At 38.8% G+C, this 12,184-nt stretch overlaps 1 protein-coding gene across 4 annotated transcripts in view; it reads right to left on the bottom strand.

The window, feature by feature from the left end:
• Positions 1-2,060: 2,060 nt before the first annotated feature.
• The window catches only part of MINDY3 (MINDY lysine 48 deubiquitinase 3), a 73,691-nt gene continuing 63,567 nt past the window's right edge, over positions 2,061-12,184 (bottom strand). For 3 of the 4 annotated variants that reach the window (XM_034760360.1, XM_034760362.1, XM_034760363.1), the window contains 4 exons: positions 11,547-11,619; positions 7,229-7,316; positions 4,776-4,847; positions 2,061-3,139 (listed from right to left, as the gene is read on the bottom strand). In XM_034760360.1, the coding sequence (XP_034616251.1) occupies positions 2,990-3,139; positions 4,776-4,847; positions 7,229-7,316; positions 11,547-11,619 (383 nt within the window). In that variant the 3' untranslated portion in view covers positions 2,061-2,989. The remainder of the gene's footprint in view (positions 3,140-4,775; positions 4,848-7,228; positions 7,317-11,546; positions 11,620-12,184) is intronic. The other variant, XM_034760361.1, reaches the window with a different exon arrangement.

Genomic DNA, 12,184 nt, shown 5'->3' with positions numbered 1-12,184 from the left:
CGATGGGGGTGGGACAGGATTATGAGGGGGAACATGATCATCCAGAAGTAGAACTTGCATATGAATTTGTTCAGCGACCAGACATCCAGAATGGGACAGTGGCCACCCCTCTTCTTTGCACAAGGAAATAAGGTTAGTAGAAGCCATGGCCATGGTAGTGAAGGACGCATTCTATGGCACCCTTCTAGGGGAGGGTGTCCACTTCCTCTCGGAGATCGCATTGGGAAGGATCCCCAGGGCCACCATGGGGTGGGCAACAAGTAGAGGAACTCAATTGGTGAACAACATCCATCACCCAGTGGTGATCTTGCTCCAAATGTGGGCAAACAGGGCAAGACTTCGCCCCAAAACAATATGAGGTGCTGCAGAAGGGGTGGAGTGGCTTGGCTCTTGGGGGAAGAATCAAAAGGATTGCTGGGATGGACATTGCGGGAAGGTGGAGGTAGCGGCAGAGTAGCGAGATCACTATGTGCACGGGCGCCGGCGATACGGATCTTGCAGGTGTTGAAGGTAGGGCTGGTACGCAGTGTGAGGGCGGGGTCAGAAGGGCGACCACTGCTGCTGGCAAGTTGGGGCCAGGGTGTAGATTCTGAGCGACTGGAGGGCAGCACAGGAGTCCTTAAGAGAGTGGAGGGAACTTGTCCGTTTCATCAATGAAGTTTGTGGCTGTCAAAGGGGAGGTCTAGGGCGGTCTGGACCTCCTTGGGAAAGCTGGAGGATTAAAGCCAGGAATCCCGGTGGAGCACCATCCCGAATGCCAGAGCGTGTGACAGTGTCAACCGCGGCTTGGAGGGCCACTTTGGCAACTAGCTTGACCTCATCCAGCAGGGCCTGAAAAGCCTGCTGTTGCACTGGCGGGAGAAAGGCCTGGAACTCCACCAACTTGGATTAATGAGGAAGTCGTACTTCACCAGGATGGTCTGGTAGCTGCCAATGAATAACTGGAGGTCTGAAGAGGAGTAGATCTTGCACCCCAGAAGGTCAAATTTCTTCATCACCTGATCAGGAGGGGTGGCCTTGAGGTGTTGCTGTCAGGCTCACTCGGTCACCATGTGAAACACGAGCAAGTTGGGGGGCGGGTGGGTAAACAAGAAGTCCGTACCCTTAGATGGCATGAAGTAGTGGCACTCTGCCTGGTTCAGGGTAGGGGCACAGAAAGCCGGGGTGTGCCAGACCACTTAAGCTGGGTGCAAGATGGCTTCACGGCTAGAGAGGGCATGCATTACAGCTATTCCCATTTATGTGATCAGGTTAACATGTGAAAAATATTCATGTTCTAATTTGAATCAGATAAATGGACATTTTAACCTTGGGTCTAGATACATGAAAGGCTATTTTTTAAAAAGTTCTCAAATTGTTACTGACCATGAGAAGATAATTTTTCAGGAAAATATAATTCTGCCTTATTTCCTTGGTTTTTGAAACTGAGATACTCTCGGTGCTGTCAATTTTGCACTCAGGAGCAGTGTTAATTACAGAGTTAAGTGTTCAGAATGAATATGTGGATGTAGCCAAGAGTAGCACGTCACTGCTGACGTTTTCCAAATGTAAATTTGTAGATGGTTCTATGCTTATACAGAGGCTATAACTGAAAATGCCATGCAGGCAAGCTTGTTATTTCTGTCTGCGATTACTACATAACTTACACTGAAAATACTGCAATATACAGGTGTTTTGTTAGATTTTGTTTTGACAATTCAAAAAACACAGGTCTGCTTAATGGGGAAACAAGCTAACTCATGCTGTTATTTATACATAAAAAGAAAGTATCCCCACCTAAACATTGTAGAGAAAATACATTTCTAAACATGAATTCTTAGCCCTCTTGATATTAATAAACACTATGCATTTATGGTCTGAACAGCAAGTTTAAGTGGATCAACTGCACGAAAGTGATCCTTTAGTTATCTTTAACTTGTGTTTATATCCTCAAGAGATCACTCTACTTCAAAAATTGTCCATTTTTAGCTCCTCTACTATCCCGTTATTTTTTTCAATACAAAGAAATTGAAGAGGAAGTAAACAGGTCAGATTGAAAAAACAAACTTGCAAGTACTAGGTCATAGTTCAGGGAAAAGGTTTTATTTAGGGCTAACAACTAGATAATAAATAAAGGCATATACTCATGTAATAACAGATGTTTTCATGCACTTAACACATACAATAAAGCTGGCTTACATTGTTGTTTGGACAAATTGAGAAGAGGTATTTGGCAATACTATAAAACTGAACAATTTAAAGATTATAGAACAAATTCTTCCTGCTGTTGATTTTTTACATTTCCTTTATACAACTTTGAATAAATATTAATACATTTATTTTTCCTCATACTCTGTCTTCACTTTTAACATGCCAGATAGCTAAGCCATAGCAATATACAACCGCCTCGAAACGGCTTTTATAGTTTATATTAAGTAGTAAGAGCCTAGAAATTATTCCTAATTTTACCATTTTTGTAAAATTTGTTTAGTTAGAGCCAAATTTTAGAAAAAATTGCAGAGAGTTTAAGCTTATTTAAACATTCAGTGCAAGGCCAGTCCAGACTGCAAATTATGATACTGTAACGTAAGCCAGTATAATTTAAATAACAAAACGTGCCCAAAAGATTCAAGAAGAAGCAAACAGAGAATGTTTTTACAGTTGAAAGATTAATTTGATACCTAACATGCAGATACTGCAGTATTAGACATTTTTCAAATCTTTATGAGATGGCAAATTTAGATGGTATAAGTAGGCTTTTTTAAGAACAGAACTCACAATACTACCACAATGACCAAAAATGACAAACTATTATAAAGAGAAATCAATCTGATTAAAAAATTAAATATTTCAATTAACACTGAAAAGTGTTTGTAATCATTATTTACAATTTATCAATGATACCAGTGTACAGCTTCATACAGTCAAGTATACTGCTTTCAACAAATGCCAATTCTTAATCCCCCAGTAAAGCATTAGATAGTAGTATAGTATATTTCTTCTAAACACATCAATTTAATGAAGGAGATCGATCTGTGGTCCAGAGTAATTCTATATATGGCCATTTGGTTTGCAAACAGCGCTTTATTGGAGTATCATCAGTCTGTAGCATTGGATCTTCAAAGCCCATAATAACTGCTGTGCCTTCTACATACATGACCTGTCAAAATAAAACCATCTACTTCAGTATATTTCCTGAAATTCCTTTAAAGATAGACACAGAATGTTGTTTTCACAGTGTAGGAAGCCACTTATCACAAAGCATGCTTTTCATAATAAAAGAAAAACTCAAATCAAATTAAAAGTTTTATACAAGTAGTTCACATTTATTGAAATATGAGATCCAGAGTATCTAACTGGTAGGTGTTGATGCCTGAAACTTCTATTCAGGGCATAGATTATTCATGCAGTTTACATACTGACAGTAAAGGCCAAAGCAGAAAAATAAAATAGAGAACTTAAATGATGTAAAGTCTGAGGCAATAGGCCATTCACTGAATAAACTCAATTTGCTTTAGATAAGAAAAAGATGAAAAAGCACAACAGGCAAAACATGTACAAATCTTTCCTTATAGTATAGCATGAGTCTTAAAGAAAGTCAGAAATCATGTTTTGACCAAATTTTCAGATGAGTAGTAGTATAGTTTTGAAGCAGAATGCTTTCAGTGCACCAAAGTCTGCGTTTCTATATATGGAAACACTAAAGTTATAGCACTGAAATTTGCTCATATAGGTAAATGTTACTATAAACTATCTGAATATTTTTAATTCAAATGCAACAGAAAAGAGGGAGGAGTGAATTAATATATACACAGGTGTCAATAGACAGAACAAATGAAAAGAAATTGACAACAAATACAATTGTGCACAAGAAAATAAGGGTTAATAACGAGGATGGACAAAACCTTATATTCCTTATTTCATGTTTTCATGAATAAGCACATACAGAATATATTTAACCACCCAATTAAGTGGCCCGATTTTCAGAGGTGACGAGCACCAACAGCTTGCACTGAATTGGAGCGGCAGGTGCTCAGCACTTCTGAAAGACAGGTCACTGCTTTAGGTGCCCTTAGGTGACTTTATAATCCCAATTATTCTGATTTCAACGAGCATTAAATAGTGATGGAATCAAAATGCATTTTCTGGAAGGGCCTCCTCACTGGTAGTTGTCTCTGTCTATTCATTCCTTGTAATCTCTACTCAGACTGATAGCAAAGGTGCTAATTAGAACTGGCTGAAAAATGTTTTTTCCTTTGAAGTATAATCTTTGATTTGACAGAAATTTGAATATCTTTTTTTGGCCATAACCAGAAATTTTGATTTTGAAATGCCGCTGTGGTGATTTATGGGAGTTTAAGTTAATCTGTCTCATAACCCCATTCTCCTCTCTGGGTCTGATTACAACTCCCATGATGCATTGCCTCCTCTCTGGAAGAGTGTGACTGGTGTACCACAGTAAATATGGTTTGACCAGAGAGCATGGTATATAGAAGACAAGTGGAGTATGAGGTAGCATTTCCAAACTGAAATATTTCTGGTTTTCGGAACGGGAAAAAAAAAAAAATCAATTTTCTGTGGAAAGCAGAGAATTTTTGCAAAACAAGTTTCTACTGAAAAATTTTGACCTGGCCAACTGTTCAGTGTCAAATGTGGTGACAGTTCTGCAATTTGGACTCAAGGAATGGCACTGACATCAACTCATTTCACATAAGATGGTGAACTGCTATCACATGGTCATGATTATTGGTTTCTCCTAAGCAGGTTCCAATTCATTTTCTCTCAGATCATCATACCTTTTCATTATAATTAGACTGCTTCAATCCATTGTAGTGATATACAGTGAATGACTCTGGAACCCTGGAGTCCTGGTATAAACAAGATAGTTCATTTTATATCAAAGTCAGCTTACCATGCACCCTTTTTCTCTTTACAATTACTTTGCTTGATGGGAAAGGGGCAAGTAGGTCAGAAAAAAAAGGTGAGTCAAGATACAGAAGATTTTCCAGGCCCCTCATAGGAGAAAAATACAACACCCAGTCAATCAGTTCCACTACCTGTTAATAGATGAACATTTTGGGTTGCCTAAAGAGACTAATGATTCAGTGCCCAACTGGATATCTTGAAGTGGAATGATAAAAAAGTTGAGCATATACACTCTGAAAATTGGGCCTCCGAAGTGACTCATGTTCAACACCCAAAAATACTAGCCACTTAAAACTGTTAAGTCTGATCCAGTTAGAATGCTTAAGTACTCAGTGAAAGGTTTAATAAGTTCTTTCCAAGAAAGAATTCCTTCTTCACTTACCAAAAAGTGCAGAAGAATCATGTCTGGAGTTAAAAAGAGTGATATTTAAATTTAATAAAACAACTAATTCCACTTTGTCAGTGGTATATTGCTTCCAGACTTGTCAATAATTGCAACACATCAGTTTTTGTATGAAATAAAATTTAATTAAAAAAAACTTTCTAGTGGTTCCACAGCTCTGGATCTTTCAATCCTAAGAAAATGAAAGCTGCAGCCTACACTCTTCCTCCAGACATTGAATCATCTCTTAATGTATTCAGTCCTTACCATCTTGGCAGCAAAGCTCTAGAAGTGCTTTTGAATCATTATTGTGTTAGTGTTTCACATTGCAGTATTGTTTTGTTACAGTACATTTTTCTGATCTATATTACATCTTTAAAAGGTGCATTGCCAAGTATACTTTTAAAATAGTAGTGGGTGTTTCACTTTTCCTTAGTAACACTTATTATCTTTAAAATAAATTTTCCATTTTTTTTTTAAACAAATGCTGATTTTCTTGTATTTCAAACATGGCTGAAATTAATAAGGCTATTTTGTTTACTAACTATAGCTTCAAGTCACATAGTGAGATGTGTAAAGATTTGTTTGGGCCCTAGCATCGATTAGGTCAGCAAAATCTGGGAATAATATTTGTTAGCTAACTGCTGCAACAAAGGCTGCAAGACTGGTACATAACATTGTGGCCATTTCATTCTCACAAAAGATGAAAATAAAACTGATTTCCAATTCCCAGGCAAGAGAAACGGCATTTTAGATCTAAAATACTTGATGACAATTTCTCCTTATCCGACTTTGTCCTCTTATCTGTAGAGACCTGCAAATCCGTGGGTATCTGCTTTATATCTGTGGACCATTTCTGCGGATAGCAGCGTGGACGGGGATACAAATTTTGTATCCACGCAGGGCTCTGATGGTAAGAGCCGGGCGGGTAGCTGTGAGGAACCACGGCACGGATCCTCCATCTGCCTTGGGCAGGGGTCCTGGGGAGCATGGACACTGGGTGGGGGGCCTGCTTGGCTCTTACCGTGGCCGGGTGGGCGGCTCCATGCTGACCCCCCGGCCAGAGCTGGGTCCAGGAGAGCTGCATTGGCAGCTGTGGGGAGCCTGGGTCTCTCCACCTGCAGGGGGCTGCTCAGGACCTCTACCCAGGGCAGGTGGAGGGTCCGCCACGGCTCCCCACAGCTGCCAGCATGACTCTCTCCGACCTGGTTCCGGCTGGGGAGAGGAGCAGCTCTGAGCCGCAGCCCAGCCACGATAACAGTCGGGCAGGCAGCTATGGGGAGCTGTGGTGGACCCTCCACCTGCCTTGGGCAGAGGGCTCGAGCAGCTCCAGGGCACCTCCACAGCTCTCCCCCCTCCCAGGCCTGTGTGGAACCAAGCCGGGGAGCTGCAGCGGACTCACCACCTGCCTGCAGTGCGGGAGGGAAGGGAGGCTGAGAACAGCCCCTGGCTGTGTCCCCGCCCCCCAGACTCCCCGCCCGGCCGAGGGCAGGTGGAGGATCTGCGACTTCGCCTGGGCTCCCCACGGCTCTCCCCGACTGGGCTCAGCCATGGGGGATGCCTTGGAGCCTCAGCCTGGCGGATATCCACAGATGATTTTTGTGGATAGCGGATTGGATGCATCTGCACAGGGCTCTACTTATCTGACATTTGGCAGCTTCCGTGGCGAGTGCTTTTTGGTGTGAAAGCTATAAATTAGAATACTTTTTCATTTAAACATTTTGGAATGCTAATCACGTGGGACAGTTGTATTGAACTGAACAGTGCAAAGAGTTACCTGCTGACCCGAAGTATCAAAAAAATGCAACATTTATTAGCCTAAATACTCTTGCAAAAAAGCACATTAGAGGTATGAATGTTTAATGCATCACTGAAGAATCCTATCTAGTGAAATACAAAATGTTCTATGGCATAAGTAGTAGAAAAAAACATCTACGTTACCTGCTCAGGGAAAAATTCTTGCAGAAAGGGACCCAGTAATATGATTCCTAGTCCTTCTGGGTCTAATTTGGTCTTCATGAGATTTACACTAAAACAAGAACATTGGATACAAAAATATGAGTTGCACATTTTTATTCTTGCATGACTATGTTATGTGGTACTACAACATTCTGACTGCCAAATATATTGAGGTTTTTTGATTTAGACTCTTAAATGACAAATGCATCAGAACAGCACCAGATTTGAGAAAATGCAGTTGTTTTTAAACTAAAGTAATCTGTTATTTAAAATTGAAGTAGTTATAATTTTGAAAGATTGCCTTATTAGGTAAAGTCAGTTGAAAGTCAGGCAGACTAAAACCTACACTTTAGCCCAGAAGACATTTTACTGTATTCTGCAAGCATTCCTCATCTTAAACACACAAACCAGTCATCCTTTGAAGACCTCTGACCAAACAACCTGTTTTTAAATAGGGATTTGAAAAGCCACCAATGAATACATTTCAGAGATTTTTAAAATTAAGTTGATAAGAATGAATTTAATTGAACTAAGATCCCATGTTTATCATAGTATATTTACATAGTGCCTTTCATATTAAAGTAGCCCAAACCACTTAACATTTATTTTGATATTATACATACAAAAACAGAGAAAATGAGAATATACATGGAGTAGTATAAAAGCTTTATTGGCAGTAATGTGGGATTTTTGCAAGCCGTTCTAAATGAGTGTTGATAAAACATTTACATTTCTATTTATGCAATATATTTTACAGACACTATTTAGCAGAGCTTTAAAAAGTATTCATATTTTTTATAGCTCTCAGTCTAATTTTAAAAGTTTACCAGGATAGGCTTCTGAATGAGAAATTTTAGAATTCACACAGTATCTAAACTAGCTCTCCTGTAATCAAGCAGAATTTTAACATCAATTTTAAACTGGTCACTGGTCCATGACAGAATATTTACCATTCTGCTAGCAAACCACACCTTTGGTGTGTTTAACATTAATTATTTTTTTTCAAAGTAATCTGAAAACTGCTCAGTTTTGGAATATTAGAACAGGTTCTAGGCATGATGGATTAGTGGACAGAATGCACAAGGCATATTTAGGGCTTGTTTACATGGAGCAGCAACATGCAGTATGAGGTTGTGATTTCTAACGCGCAGTAACATATTGTGCATTAAACTGGTCCATGTAGAGCCTGCTGGTGCACACTACTGCTTCCACAGCTCACTTTAACATAGTACTGTTTCAGACAGAGCTATGGTAAAGTGCAGCAGGGTACACGGATCAATCAACACGCAACACATTAGTACCTGTAAGGTGCATTATTTCACTTTGTAGATAAGCCCACAAGCGTATACCACGTTTCAAATGCTCTGCAATTAACCTAATGAATATAGAGAAACCCCTTTACTAACTGAAATACATCTCTAGAAAATAATACAGCAACTGTTTAAAAACCTCTCAGCCACACTAAGTTTGAAGCCTAGTTTTAAGCAGTCATAGGATAAAAGATAGTCCTCCCATGGATCAGTAACTGGTTAAAAGATAGGAAACAAAGCATAGGCATAAATGGTCAGTTTTCAGAACAGAGAAAGGTAAATAGCAGTATCTCCCAAGGATCAGTACTGGGATCTGTGCTGTTCAACATATTCATAAATGATCTGCAAAAAGGGATAGACAGTGAGGTGGCAAAGGTTGCAAATGATACAAAATTACTCAAGATAATTAAGTCCAAAGCTGACTGTGAAGAGTTACGGAGGGATCTCAGAAAACTGGGTGACTGGGCAACAAAATGGCAGATGAAATTCAGTGTTGATAAATGCAAAATAATGCACATTGGAAAGCATAATCCCAACTGTATATACAAAATGTTGAGGTCTAAATTTAGCTGTTATCACTCAAGAAAGATCTTGGAGTCATTGTGGATAGTTCTCTGAAAACATCTGCTCAATGCGCGGAAGAAGTCAAATAAGCTCTGAGAATGTTAGGAATGGGATATATAAAAAAATATAAATATCGTAATGCCAGTATATAAATCCATGGTGTGCCCACACTTTGAATACTGTGGGCAGGTCTGGTCACCCCATTTCAAATGAGATTTTAGATATGGAAAAAGGTACAGAGAAGGGCAACAAAAATATTTAGGGGTATGGAACAGCTTCCATATGAGGAGAGATTATAAAGACTGGGACTATTCAGAAGAGAGACTATTGAAAGGGGATATTATAGCGGTCTATAAATTCATGAATGATATGGACAATGTGAATGTGTTATTTACCCCCTTCACCTAACACAAGATCTAGGAGTCACCCAAAAAAATTAATAGGCAGCAGGTTTAAAACAAACAAAATAAAGTACTTCTTCACATAATGCAGTCAACCTGTGGAACTTATTACCAGGGGATGTTGTGAAGAACAAAACTGTAACTGGATTAAAATAATAATTAGTTAAGATGGTCAGGGATGCAACCCCATGCTCTTGGTGTCCCTATGCCTCTGACTACCAGATGCTGGGACTGGATGACAGGGAATGGATCACTTGATAATTGCCCTGTTCTGTTCATTCCTTTTGAAGCATCTGGCATTAGCCACTGTCAGAAGACAGGATACTGGGCTACATAGACCATTGGTCTGATTCCAGACTGGCCGTTCTTATGTAGAAAGTAAACATTAACCAACTGAAAATATAGATGGAAGTTAAGGAAAATGTAATCATCAAATTCTAAACAGGGTTAATCTTCTAAAGAGTATCATAGGATCTTTAGTAATCACAAATTAGCAGAATCTCATTTCATCTCTAATTAAAGATGACACCTTCAGCAATAGTGCCCTCAATGCCATGTTGCAGGAATTCGTTCAGACCTGAAATAGAATAATTCCATCTGAGTCACCAGCATAACTATCCGACCAAAAATGGTTTTCCTTGCACACCTCCCAAATACTGAGCAGGTCTGAGGATGGTTAGGTTAGGTTTTGAGATCTGAAGAGATCACAGCCTGATGTAGAAGCTTATAGGAAACTAGTTATATATATTAGTTTCCTATAAGCTTCTACATTTTATTTTATACATAATTTAGATGTGATTTGCTTTGAAGAACACCACATTTCCAACCACCACATTTGATTTTTATCTTAAAGAAAACAGCATGACAACATTCAAGGCATTAAGAATCCAAATACTCTTTACGTTATTTAAGTTAGTTCCGTATTTCATGGACTGGAGACCCTAAACATAAAGTCTTAGATGTCAGCTGAAAAATGTGGTGAACCTACATAGGTCAGAACCTACTCTATAATACTATTGCTTTAACAGAGAAAATATTGCAGACTATGGATACGGAGAAATTCCACAGCTCGATGTGCAGCAAGGAATCTTTTTAATAAAGTATGCCTTTCTTGTGAAAGATTCTTGACCATTCAACACCTGATGTTCCATGTGCAATAAGAGGTCATGATTATGCCACAAATATCTAAAACCCAAGCAGCCATTTCTGAAAGAGCTGGATTTGGAAGGAGGATTTTTCCCTTTTCCAAAGCAGATTTTTTTAGAGGCAGTAGAACAAAAGCAGCCTTTCCAAACCTCCCAAATCAGGCTCTTTCCCTAGAATTTGCAAAATTCTGTCCCCTCTGGAAGGGAAAATATGTTTCACATAGAGCTAAGTACAACTACATAAAACGCAACCGTACAGAAACACAATCAATCAATCTGAAAAGCAGTTTGAACTTAGAGCTCTAGGATGGTATTAAATCTTCCTGTAACATGGTGGTCTGCTGTTGAGAGACCTTGTTTTTTCTAGCACACAGATTCACCTTGCAGTATTGGGTTGTCATAGGCAAATACATGCACTTACAGAAACGTGGGTCACAAATAGCCAATAACTGGGAGCTACGAAAGACTCTTCTTTCTAAATCAAAAATTATTTTGAATCTTATCTTTAGGCCCGTTTTCTTTCATTTACAACTGACTCACTATTTTGAGACATTGTCCGTAGGACACTACACAGAATTAGATGTACAGGTCTGTCACAGCTTACGTGCATTTAACATGCGCGATTTCAACTTTACGCAGTCGGCAAAAAACAAAAAAAACAAAAAAAAACAACAGTTTTAACACTATACCTGTAGTATGAGCGATTTCGCCCGCCATTGAACTCAATGGGATTTTGGCTATATGTGGTTTTCGCTTTACGCGCTAACCACGGAACGGAACCCCCGCGTAAGATGAGACAGACCTTTACTAACAATTCAAGATAAAACCAACACATAACTAATCTGTTAAATGAAAATTTAGCTACACAAATTATACTTACTATTCAGGATCTGATACAAGGTCCAAAGCCTTCATTACATCTTCTAGAAGGGTATCAGGTATAAATCCATTATCTACAAATGGGACAAATTTTCTCATTAGGGAAAAATAAACTGAAAACACTTCAAGATTATGGATTTTACCCAAAATACTGGTAATCAAACCTACATCTTAGAATTTGAGAGTGCACTGTAAAGTTACAAGATGATGTCTTAGAATTCATGATTTCCATACATATTTCACCAATTAAAAAACTGCAGGCCTACAGGTCTTAAAAATGCCATTTTTCTAAAACATTTGAAAATGTGAACCTTATTAAACTTAAAACAATTTTTTACTAATAGACATATCATGCCACCTTAAAATGGTGAGAGAATGTTTCTAAACTTGTTTCTAATTAAAATAAAATGTGAATATCAGGCAACTTCTGATTTCTAAAATGAAACTAAGGAATCTTTCAGTTCTTGTCATACCACTCAGAACACGATGGATCAGGTATGAAAGTCTTACATTTTTCAAAAATGTAAGATTAGGGAAAGTGGTGGGTCACATACAAAGAAACATACAAAGTCCCCAGTGTTGAAAAGTTTACAGTAAGAACTCTACTTCCTACTATTGCTATATTTGACTTCCTCACGC

The sequence above is a fragment of the Trachemys scripta genome, chromosome 2 (assembly GCF_013100865.1).
Source record: "Trachemys scripta elegans isolate TJP31775 chromosome 2, CAS_Tse_1.0, whole genome shotgun sequence".
NCBI lineage: Eukaryota > Metazoa > Chordata > Testudines > Emydidae > Trachemys > Trachemys scripta.
The sequence above is the reverse complement of the archived record's forward strand: the minus strand, read 5'-3'. Positions and strand labels throughout refer to the sequence as shown.